The sequence below is a fragment of the Lithobates pipiens genome, unplaced genomic scaffold, assembly GCF_037356315.1.
Source record: "Lithobates pipiens isolate NorthernLeopardFrog02 unplaced genomic scaffold, aLitPip1_a1.2 Scaffold_8, whole genome shotgun sequence".
NCBI classification, from domain to species: domain Eukaryota; kingdom Metazoa; phylum Chordata; class Amphibia; order Anura; family Ranidae; genus Lithobates; species Lithobates pipiens.
The window spans coordinates 549,561,739-549,573,851 of record NW_027507903.1 but is presented as its reverse complement, the minus strand read 5'-3'; the positions used below and the strand labels follow the sequence as shown (position 1 = coordinate 549,573,851).

The 12,113-nt window shown below is 45.6% G+C and overlaps 1 protein-coding gene across 2 annotated transcripts in view; it reads right to left on the bottom strand.

Moving 5' to 3' along the window:
• The window catches only part of PIWIL2 (piwi like RNA-mediated gene silencing 2), a 666,930-nt gene that overhangs the window by 240,402 nt on the left and 414,415 nt on the right, over nt 1-12,113 (bottom strand). For both annotated transcript variants that reach the window (XM_077469839.1, XM_077469840.1), the window contains one exon: nt 4,930-5,070. In XM_077469839.1, the coding sequence (XP_077325965.1) occupies nt 4,930-5,070 (141 nt within the window). The remainder of the gene's footprint in view (nt 1-4,929; nt 5,071-12,113) is intronic.

The window sequence follows — 12,113 nt, the reverse complement described above, 5'->3', positions numbered from 1 at the left end:
CTCTTGGGGCTGGGGTACACACGGCAGGGGTACCGAGGCTCTGTCTTCTGCATTTCATGGACTACCCTCTGCGTTAAGTCTCCTTGTGTCAGAAGTTACTTCAGCCGAATGGCTGCTACTCTACTCCATGGACTCCGGACAGAACTAGTGTTATATTTTTTTTTTTTTTTTTTTCTGCTTTTCTATTTTGGCCTCAGCTTGCCTAACTTAGTTGGGTAAGAGACTACGTAATGCTGACCCGTCCAGGGTACGCACCCTAACCTAGGTTACTGCTTGTTAATGTTGGGGGTTTTAGGTATTATGTGCTCCTTAGTTTCTTGGCGGGTGCACGGGGTGGGGGGAGGGGGTGCCCGTTGCGGCTGCAGTTGGTTGGTTTTGGAGTTTATTTTAGTTTGTTTTTTTCTTTTTGGTTTTACTATGGTTGGTCTCTGGGGAAGGATGATGAGTGTTACTTATGGGTACTCGGACCTGGCTCGGTGGGCGGGGAGGACCGTCCTGCGGTTCCCAAGGGTGGCGGCACGGTGGGCCGCCGCCCGAGGGAGTGCAGTCGGGGAGACCCCTCGCACATTGCTCAGATGTTAGAACTATGGCACAATGTTTATTGGTCTCGTGGAATGTGCGGGGGCTCAACTCGGCGGTTAAAAGATCGCTGGTCCTTAATTATCTCCACAGGTTGCGCCCGCAGGTATGCTTTCTGCAGGAGACCCACCTGGTGGTTTCCCGAGTGCTGGGAGTGAGGAGGGTGTGGATCGGGAAGCATTATCATGCCACGTATTCCAACTAGGCAAGAGGGGTTAGTGTACTGATTCATCGGGTATTACCATCTCAACTGTTCCCCCGGCCGATGTGCAGGTGTTACATGACCTAATGCAGACAATCACTTTGTATAATGCTGACAATGTGCTAATTTCTGGTGTTTTTAATATGGTCATGAATGGGGATATGGACAGGCTGCAGGCCTCGGCCCCTCAGCGGGATGACCTCTCCCGCTGGGCCTCGGTCTTTGGCCTGTCGGACCTTTGGCGACATTTTCATCCCCCTGATAGGGAATTTACGTGTATCGCGTCTCGCGGGGCATTTTGGACCATGCTCCGGTGTCGGTGGTGATTTGGCTCTCGGGGGGGGGGGGGGGGGTGAGAGGACTTGGCGTTTGTCCAGGTTTTGGGTGATGGACCCGGAGATTCAAATGGAAATTCCTGAGGCTATGTGTACTTTTTGGCTTGCTAATGGCGGATCGGCTAACCCTTTGGTGGTCTGGGACACTTTTAAAGCTTGGCTCCGGGGGGAATTAATGACTCGAATATCTGCAAGGAAAAGACAGACTGGGCGGTCTCTGGAGGCGTTGGAGGAGCAGGCCAGACTGAAGGAGGCAGAATTTGTGCGCCGCCCTGAAGGGACTCAATATGAGGCCTGGCAGGACGCCTTAAGACACCTCTCGTTACTTAGAGTTGATCTTACCCACAAATCTATGGTTGAGAGTGCCCAAAGGGTGTTCAAGTTTGGGGATAAAAATGGGACACTGCTTGCGTGGCTGGCCAAGGGCCAGCGCAGCCACACCCATATTGCCAGTGTGAAGGATCGGACGGGTAGACTCCTGACTTCACCTCCTGATATTGCGGGGAGATTTCTGGAGTTCTGTCAGGCATTGTATTCCTCTAGGGTGACTTATGACGATTCGCAACTTGCTCACTATTTAGAAAGGATTGAGCTCCCTGTCACTCTGGAGGAGGTGCAGGAGGCTCTAGGGTCTATGCAATCGGGAAAAGCCCCGGGGCCTGATGGCATACCCATCGAACTGTACTCTGTTTATCAGGAATACTTAGCCCCTAGATTTACATCCCTCGTTCATAAGAGTTTAGAAGCGGACACGCTTCCAGAATTACTGGCTGAAGCGGTTGTGGTCTTGGTGCCTAAGCCTGGTAAGGACCCGGAGGAGTGTGCGTCCTATAGACCTATCTCCTTGATTAACGCAGATGCTAAACTGCTGGCAAAAATCTTAGCCCTTCGACTGCGAGGTGTAATAGAGGATTTGGTACATATGGACCAAACCGGGTTTATGCCAGGTAAGGGCACTGATGTTAACACCCGCCGGCTTTTTTTGAATCTGTCTGCTCGCCATATGAACGGGGGTAAGAGAGTCATAGCCTCTCTGGACGCAGAAAAGGCTTTGGACTCCGTAGAATGGAGGTTCCTCTGGAAGGTATTGCAGAAGTTTGGGCTGGGGCCTAGGTTCCTCCATTGGCTGCGGCTGCTGTACCAAGCTCCGAGAGCGAGGATTAGGGTAAATGACTCCCTCATGGGGACCTTTCTCCTCCAGAGGGGCACCCGGCAGGGATGCCCGCTGTCTCCTAGCCTTCTTGCTTTAGCTCTGGAGCCGCTTGCGGCTCTGGTCAGGCAGTCCGAATGGATAGTCGGACTTAGGGTGGGCCTTCTGGAGGAGAAAATCTCCCTATATGCGGACGATGCCCTACTATACTTGCCAGATGCGGAGTCGTCTCTACAGGCTGCCCTTGAGGTATTCAACGAGTTCGGAGGGTTTTCGGGCATCCGGATCAATTGGTCGAAGTCGGTGCTCTTCCCATTGGATGCGCGGGCGGTGGATTCAGCGTCTCGGCTGTTGTTGAGGTGGGTTGAGGCGTTCACTTACCTGGGCATAAAAATAACGAGGGACCTCCATTCATACCAACAACTAAATATCCACCCCCTGGTACTACAAATGAAGGATCATTGTTCCAAGTGGACTTCTCTCCCTTTGAATTTATTGAGGCGTATCAGCATTATTAAAATGGTCTATTTGCCTAAATTTCTCTACGCAAATGCCCAGTGCGGTTACCCCGGACTTTTTTCAGGCAGCTGGAGGGATACTTGGGAAGTTTTCTATGGTGGGGCTCCCCCCCTCGTTTGGCCAGGGCTACTCTGAAGTTGCCGATCAGCGGGGGAGGGCTGGCAATGCCTAACCTGCTGCTGTATTACTGGGAGGCCATGCTGGTTACGGTCCGGTGGTGGCTTGTTGGGTCCAGTGTGAACGCGGCAGTTCGCCTAGAGACAGCTATGGTTGGTCTCCTTATAAAACTGAGCAGCCTGGTGCATTCTGGATCCTCATGTCTCCCTGCCCTGGCGTGCCCCACCAGATCCGTGATACAGATCTGGGAGATCGCTGTGAGGCGATTCGTAGCCCCTAATAGGTGCCCCCCCCCCCCCCATGTCCCTTGTGGAGAAACCCATTACTTCCCCACTTCAGGACAGTCCCGGACCCGCAGCTATGGACCAAGTATGGAATTAAGACCCTGGGGAATGTAATTTCCAATGGGACTCTTGTCCCTTTCCGGGATTTGGTTGAGAGACATGCTGTGCCTGGGAGTATGCTCTTTCGGTATTGGCAGCTGCGGCATGCCTTTAGAGCACAGTTCCGGGAACCACCAATTCTTGAGGTGGATACACTTGAGGACCTGCTAGCTCAGGTATCACTAAGGAAACCCCTCTCTGCATTATACCTAGTGCTGATCAATAACGAATCTCCTAGATTGGAAACTTTATGGGAAAAGTGGAGAGGAGACATCCCAACTTTGGATAGAGAAGACTGGGAAGACTGCTTAGAGGGGAGTATCAGGCTATTGATATCTTCTAGAGATAGGTTGATACAGACCAAAATTCTACAGAGTACACTTCACGCCTCAGAGATTGCACAGGGTCTTCCCAAACAGATCCCCACATTGCCCCAGATGTCGCTCCTCTGAGGGCTCTTTTCTACATATGTTCTGGACATGCCCACGCATATCGCAGTACTGGTCTGCGGTCATGGACTGCATTAATGAATGTCTTCAGTTGAGCGTCCCATTAACAGCTGAGCTGGCGCTGTTGGCTATCCACGATGACGAGCAGCGGCCCAGACACACCAAAACGCTGATCTCGCTATTGCTCTTCTATGCCAAAAAACAAATCCTTATTAACTGGATCTCACCTCTCCTGCCTACAAGGAGAGCTTGGGAAAAGGCTATTAATGAAGTGTTGCCAATGTATAAATTAACCTTATGCCAGTAGAGGTTGCCCCCAGAAATTTACATGAGTGTGGCAACCGTGAGTGGGCTCGATGGATTAACGGACATTGATCCTTCTTTTCCTTATCTCCCTGATATCGGGAGGTAGGGAGTGGGAGGGGTATGCTTGGTGTCCCTCTCCCTATCTCACCTCTCCCGCCCCCCCTCCTCCCCCCCTCCCCTCTCCTCCTGTCCTCCATCTGAGGTGGGTGAGCCCGGTATTGGCAAGATGGTTGACTCTCTGGCTACTTATTCTGCTATGTGATGTGCTTTGTATTTGCGATATGGAACGTTAATATGTAATACTCTCTTTCTAATAAAGACTAACCTTTTTGTTAAAAAACAAAACAAAAAAACACACACTGTATTTAATAGGATCCTAAAACAGAGCATAGAAAAAATATAAGAGACGTGACTTTACAATCACTTTAAATGTATAAATGTAAATACAACTAGCCAAGTACCGGGCTTAGTCTTTGTATCAGGCCGCCCCCTCTCCCCCCTGTAAATCACTAAACAGCGGCACTCCAACAGAGAGGGAGGTCCAGCACCAGCTGCAAATCAGACCCAGATGCAGGCACAAATCAGAATCATGTCAGAACTGGAGTGCTGTTGTTGCTCAACTGTCTGATCAGCAGCTTGATCTAGCTATGCTGCAGCAATGGTAACAGTAAGTTCACAAAACTAGCTGCACAGAATTACATTTTTTTAGCAGGTAAAACTACTCTAAAATGCGTATTTCAAAAGTGTATTTAGCTGCTTGTCTGGAGGTCAGTTTTTTTTTTTTTAAGTATGATTATTGCCTATAAAACATCTTTAACAGGATATGATTAATCTTAAACATGTTCATAAACTGCATGAAACAATGGCTTAAAAATTAAGAAACATCTACCTTATGTATGTCAGAGTCTATTTCGAGACCCCATTTCTGTAGCTCATTTTGTGCTTCCTCCCTGCTTTGGATTCTCTTTATCAGCTTTTGAAGGGAGATGTAGTGCTCTTTGGGGCTCAGATGGATTTGCTGGGTAACATCCTGAAGTGAAAAATAGAAAAGGGAAAGATAAGATTTTGTACTCACCATGAAAACCCTTTTGGAGACCATTGAAGGACACAAGTCCTTTCACCTCAGAGGAGGCCATCATAGAGCAGTATTTTAGGCAAAATATTTATTAAAATAATAACATCACACTTACAAAATAGATCATTTCCAATAGGCATATAGCAAACAATGCTGGAGAAATGCATTGGGCGGGGCCTCACACGTGACGTGGCCTCCTTTGCAATTAAATCCCTTTGCTGAGTGAATGACTCTAGGAACGAGGATAGTGCTGTTTCTAATACCATGGATAATTTGGCTGCTGAGCAGCAAGGCATTTGTTGATCTCTGTATGAGATCTAGCAATCTGGTAAGAGGTAAATAAACTGTTCATGGGGAAGAAGCTTCTGTGGCACTTTTTTTTTTGCTCTCTGGTGGTATGACTTGTTTTGAATCTTAACACAGGTATTGTAGCATGTGTAAAAATGACACTTGGCACAATACTTGAATTTTCTTTGGACTTTCATAATTTGGACATATGCACTTTATATGTTTTTTTTAACGATTTTTTTGCACTATTGATTTAGTATAAGCACAATCTTATGAATTTGACATTCATTTCGTTTGCAGCTTAGGAAGTCTGCCTTCCAATTTTCTATGTCTGGTATGTACATTGCTGGCTGGGCAAGAATGTGACGTTTTGCCCAGGACAGGATCTGATCTACCACTCTTGCCGCACCAAGACTTCTGGTTCCTCCCTGATATTGATGTACATCACCACAATGGCATTGTGAGACTAAACCCGATCAGGAAACCTTGCAGCAGGATATGAATCCCTGCTGAAGAGACAGTCAAATTACCTAAACAAAAGTCCTAATTGGGAGACAAGACTCTAATGAAGACCAAGTCCCCTGCACTGAAACAATGCCCTTCCACAGCACCACATCGACTGTTCCCTCAAGAGTAGCTCATCTAAGAATCCTACAATGGGGATGCCATGAGAGTGCAGTAGGGCTTATACTGGGCTATTACCTTTATAAACCTAAGAGGTGCAGAGGCCCCACAGCAAAGCACAGAAAGTGCTGATATGCTGGGGAAAAAAATGGGAACATATACAGTGAGGGAACAAATAGGATTTTTGTACTCACTGTAAAATCCTTTTCTCTGAAGTTCATTAACGGACCCAGCAGCTCTTCTTGACTTTAGGGTTATATAGCCCCTTAAGGAGAGGACTAGGCAGAAAGTGATAAAAACAGCAACACTTGCACAGTACCGACCAGGGGGCGGTCCTACTGGTTATAACCCCTCACACTGCATCCAGCAGTTCAGTTTGTCAAAAGCAGTACAAATAGGAGGGGTGGGTGCTGTGTCCGTCAATGAACTTCGGAGAAAAGGATTTTACGGTGAGTAAAAAAATCCTATTTTCTCTATTGTTCATTTACGGACACAGCAGCTCTTCTTGACCTTAGAGACATCCCCAAGCAGTGTCAAAGAACCGAGGGGTGGGAACAGCAAACAATAACTCCACCCATAACAACCAGAGCTCAACGGAGGAGTTGCAACCTTAAACAGCCGCCTGCAAAACCTTATGGCTGAAGCAAGCATCCGAAGATGCGCTCACATTAACCTTGTAAAATTTAGTGAAAGTGTGGACGGACGACCAGGTCGCCACCTGAGAAACAGATGCTTGATGTCGGAAAGCCTAGGAGGCACAGATTGCCCTGGTCGGATGTGCCATGACAGGAAAGGGGGGAGCCCGCACCCTTAAGGCATAATCCTGAACCACGATCTGTCTAATCCACAGAGAAATGGTGGCCGTCGAGACAGCGAGTCCAACCCCTGAAAAGGAGCCGTAGAAGACAGATTCACCCGCAGAGCCCAGACCATGTCCAAGGAATCCAAAGCCACCTCTTTGGGGTGTGACGGCCGAGGACATAAGGACGTTAGCACAATGGCCTAATTTAAATGAAAGGCCGCACCACCTTACCCTTGTGGAGCATCAAGTAGGGAGACTTGCAAGACAAGGCCGCCAACTCAGAAGCCCTCCTGGCAGATGTAATGGCCACTAGAAAGACTACTTTCTGAGAGAATGTCAATAAGTGAATCTCCTCAATGTTCCTGGAAACTGAATATGTACGTGGACACCTCCTCATACGTGGAGATGTAGGCATTCCACGTACAATGATAAATTTTCCTAGATGATTACTTCTGTGCCCTCAACATATGGGATATTAATGAATCCGACAGCCATCGGTCCCTTAGCACCTGGCTTTCAACAGCCATGCTATTAAAGCAGGATGAAGTATTGGACCTTGCGACAGGAGGTCCTCTCGCATAGACAGTAGCCAAGGAACATCGTACTATGTCAGTGTACCAAGGACGTCAAGAGCAATCTGGGGCAATCAGAATTACTGGAATCAAGGTCAGAGCGGATGACGTAGGGACGTTCTGCAAGGGGGAGGGGCTCTGAGGAGGCTGCCGGAGAGGGCGTGCGGAAGTGAAATTGCGGGACAGCCGGAGGGTGAGAGGCTTTGGCAGACCCGCTGAACTGAAGTATTTATTGCTAAAAACATCGTTCGAGACCTCTCCGGCACCCGTCCACCAGCTGGCCAAGCGAACAGGCATTGCCGACGAGGACCTTCTGTCTCTCGCTCTTCACCCCCGCTCTCCCCCCTCCCATTATACCTCCTCCGCACAGGATCTCAGTGGAATGCTGGAAGGATATATGTGACAAGCACGGAACATTGAGGCAGAAAACAATCCAGCACACAGAGGAACAACGCTCACACTCAGATAAGTCCAGCTGATATCTCGTAGCTCACTCTGGTTAATCTGTTTAGGTCTCCGGCAGACTGTGATTTATTAATTTAGTGCCGTTCAAAAGTAAAGGAAGGAGACGGTTTGAAGTATAATAGCCTGGAACATCACTAAGAAGGCTTTACAGATGGACTTTTAAATGTGACTGTTTATTTGTAGTCACTGGGCTGGTGAGATTGGCAGCCGCAGAGGGATTTCTCGTTTGAAAGTTGTTCTGTACTACCCTAATTGTCTGCAAAGTAGCACATGCCACTGATGGTCAAAGCTATTTGAGTGGTTACAGGCTAAGGAAGGGGATCGCTAGAGGCACACAGAAAAAAAAAGAACGGGCTGAAAGAACCAATAAACTAAGTGAGGAAATTCGCAAGATAGAACAACAACACAAACTCGGGATCGCGGATAAGAAGGTATACCAAAATTTACTAACTAAAAGGGAAGAACTACAAGGGCTAAGAGAACAAGAAACAAAAAAATACTTTAATCAACTAAGGAAAATAAGTTACCAAGACGGGAACAAACCCACAAAATACCTGGCTAATAGACTCCAAAAGAAAAAAGCTATTAACTATATAGAGAAAATTCAAACAGAGCATGGGGACTTGGTGCATACATCAAAGGAGGTCGGAGAAACATTCAAAAAATACTATGCGAGATTATACGCTATAAAAAACAAGAAGCCCGAAAAAGGGGGGGATATAAACAAAATAGACAGATACCTTAATAACGCGAGACTCCCCCAGATAGGGGAAATAGATCAAGAGAAGTTAGAAAGCCCCATAACGGTTGCTGAAATAAATAACGCACTGGCAGAGTCAGCATCAGGGAAGAGCCCAGGACCTGATGGATTAACAATCTACTATTATAAAAGGTTCAAGGAAATTCTGGTACCGGAACTTTGTCGGTATATGAATGGAATTGGAGAAAAATATGATATAAGTAGAGAGGCATTGTCTGCTTCTATTACTGTCATATTAAAGGAAGGGAAAGACAAGACCAAGTGTGCCAGTTATAGACCAATCTCACTCTTAAATGTAGATACTAAACTATTTGCAAAGGTACTAGCAAATAGAATGAAGACAGTAATGAACTTCCTGGTACACCCTGACCAGGTGGGGTTTGTGCCCGGCCGCGAGGGAAAAGATAATGGGGTTAGAACCTTATTATTGCTATCTCAAAGGGAGAAGACGGAACCCCCGGCTTTACTATTGTCAACAGATGCCCAAAAAGCTTTCGATAGGGTGGACTGGGGATTTATGTTTCAGACAATAGGAAAAATGGGTATTGGCCCAAGGATGGTCAAGTGGATTAAAACCTTGTATCAACATCCCACTGCGACTGTAAACATCAATGGGTTGCCCTCCCCTCCCTTTGAGATGGAAAATGGAACTAGACAGGGCTGTCCGCTCTCGCCCCTTCTTTTCGTGCTCTCATTGGAACCTCTACTCTCGACGATCAGAAATAACCCAGAAATAACGGGAATTATGGCGGGACAGGAGGAGCACAAACTTGCTGCATATGCAGATGATGTGCTATTTTACATCAGCAACCCCCAAAGTTCATTAATAAAAGTTATAGAGGCCCTTGACGAATATGGTAAAATAATATATATCCTTAATATAAACGTTAGCAAACAGGAAGAACAAATAATTCAGGGAAAATGTAGATTTAAGTGGGCAAAAGAACTGAAATACTTAGGAATAAAACTAGCACGAACGCTGGATAAGATGTTCCACTTGAATTACATCCCATTATTAAATGAAATTAAAGCGGAACTTAGGAAGGTAGCTAATGGATCCATTTCCTGGCTTGGCCGAATAAATGTATTTAAAATGTTCATCCTCCCCAAAATATTATATAAATTTCAGATGTTGCCAATCAATATACCCTCCAGTTATTTTTTAAGATTAAATTCGCTAATGAGCAAATATATATGGAATAATAAAAAACCTAGGATCTCCCACAGGGTATTAAAACAGGAGAAAAGGAAAGGGGGGCTGGCAGTTCCGGATTTGTACCACTATTACCAAGCAATCTTATTGTCTAGAATAGTCGAATGGGTAAGGGGGAAAAGGTATGAAAAAAGGTGGGTGAATCTTGAATGTATATATAGCAAGGCACGACTCGGGGAGATAGTGTGGAGTCCCCCAAAATATAGGGCACTGGATATAGCTACAAATGAGTTGACACGGATGGCACTTAAGACGTGGGATGGGGCATATAAAAGATTAAATGGACACTATAACTCACCGATGATAGTTTTAAGGGAGAATGAGTATTTTCCCCCAGGTAAAAGAGAGATAGCGGGGAACTGGATAAAAAAAGAAGGGGCACTATTAAATGATATAATCAGAAACGGGAAATTAATTTCACTCGAAGAATTAGTACGCACCGGATTTATGGTGAATGATAGATGGCGATATCTCCAACTGGCTCACTTTATACAAAGATTGCCCCAGCCACCTAGAGTCGAAAATGAATTTACGGGGTTAGAGAAACTCTGTAGGGCAGTTCAGAGTAAAGGTATAATATCAAGGCTATACAAACTGTTGATATTGGCCAGCCAGAGGGAGATACCGTCTTACATAAAAAAATGGGAGCACGAATTAGGGTCACAAATAAATCAAGAGATGATAAATAAAATACTGAAAATAACACATAGCTCGGCAATAGACAACAAGACCGCCGAGATGAATTACAAACTCATCTCGCGGTGGTACAACACACCAGATAAAATGGTGAAATACCAACAAGGAAGAACGGCGGAGTGCTGGCGGGGGTGTAAAGCCATAGGAACAATGACACACATATGGTGGGGTTGCGCAAAAATTAAGACATATTGGGAGGAGATCCTTCAAAGGATAAAGGAAATAACCCAAACAACTATAAAACTGGACCCCTGGATAGTGCTTTTTCACGGGACTGAGGGGGGAGTTAAACAATATCAGGATACATGTGAAGAGAATGGAACTGGGACTTTACATGAGGCAAGTCAATCATTAGTTAGCTGTTTCTGATGCCTAAATGGTAAGGTCATATGGTAACATATTCCACAGAATCACTATTATATCTATAATTTGATAATACTTATAATAATACCGTAATCACAAGATTTCCAAAGTAAAATTCGTATAAAATATTTAATACAATTGATCGTTAGACAAGATGATACCAGTAATGAGGATACAGAAGGCAAATGATGTTTTTAGTACAGCCATGTATATATAAAATAAACTAAAATAAGAATCAACAAAGCAATACATTAAAGATTGTGCAAGATAGGGGAGATAATTTTGACGCATCCATAAGATATTAACTCTACGCGTTTCATGGTTTTATACCAATCTTCAGGAGTCAGATGCATATAGATGTGAGCTGGGGAGAGATGAAATGGATACATTTTAATTAAATAACAAAGGAAATGGTCTATTTGGGTAGAGGATAGAACTAAAGGGGTATATAATATCAAAAATACTCACTGGATGCCAATGAATAAGATCAAAAAACTCCTAGAGTGAAATTGGTGGAAGTCTGGGCTATATGCGGTCTCCAACGGGGTTGAGGCAAAAAACATCCCCAAGATGGGTGAACCCCGGACCAGGGAAAAGCAGCCAACACAGTCACCGGAACATCACACTGCAACATCGCCTGGGAATGTACAAGTGTACCACCGTGAACTTGCAATACTAATAACAAAAATAGGAATTGTGAAATAATTAGTGAAGGACAATTTGATGAGATATATGTGTGAACTAATAATGCCATTGTGGATATGTAAAAGAAATGTAATTGAATTATGTGTGTGAGTGCCGTAAGTATAAGTATGATCACTAGAAAATGTGATTACCCATAGTGTACCACATATAAATAAATAAAGTGTAACAGATGTATTTACCTGAGGTTACAAAAAATTGTGCCGGTTGGACATTCCCGGAAGCGATAGTGCAGGGATTGAGCCGGCCAAAGAGCCCGCCACTGATATACCCCGGATCCGGGGCGTGTTCATGCCAACGTCATGAAACGCCGGAACAGCGTGCAGGGATAGGGGGGACTCTTCCCGCGCGTGCTGATGATCGCGGTGGATGCCCGCCCATCCGACGCGAAGACGTATGATGACAAAAAAACACTAACTCCTACAATGCAGCGTCGAATGACGCTGCATGCAGAGCGTGTTGCCATGACACCGATGCGCTGAGGTCACGTCCCACCCCCATCAGTAAAAGGAT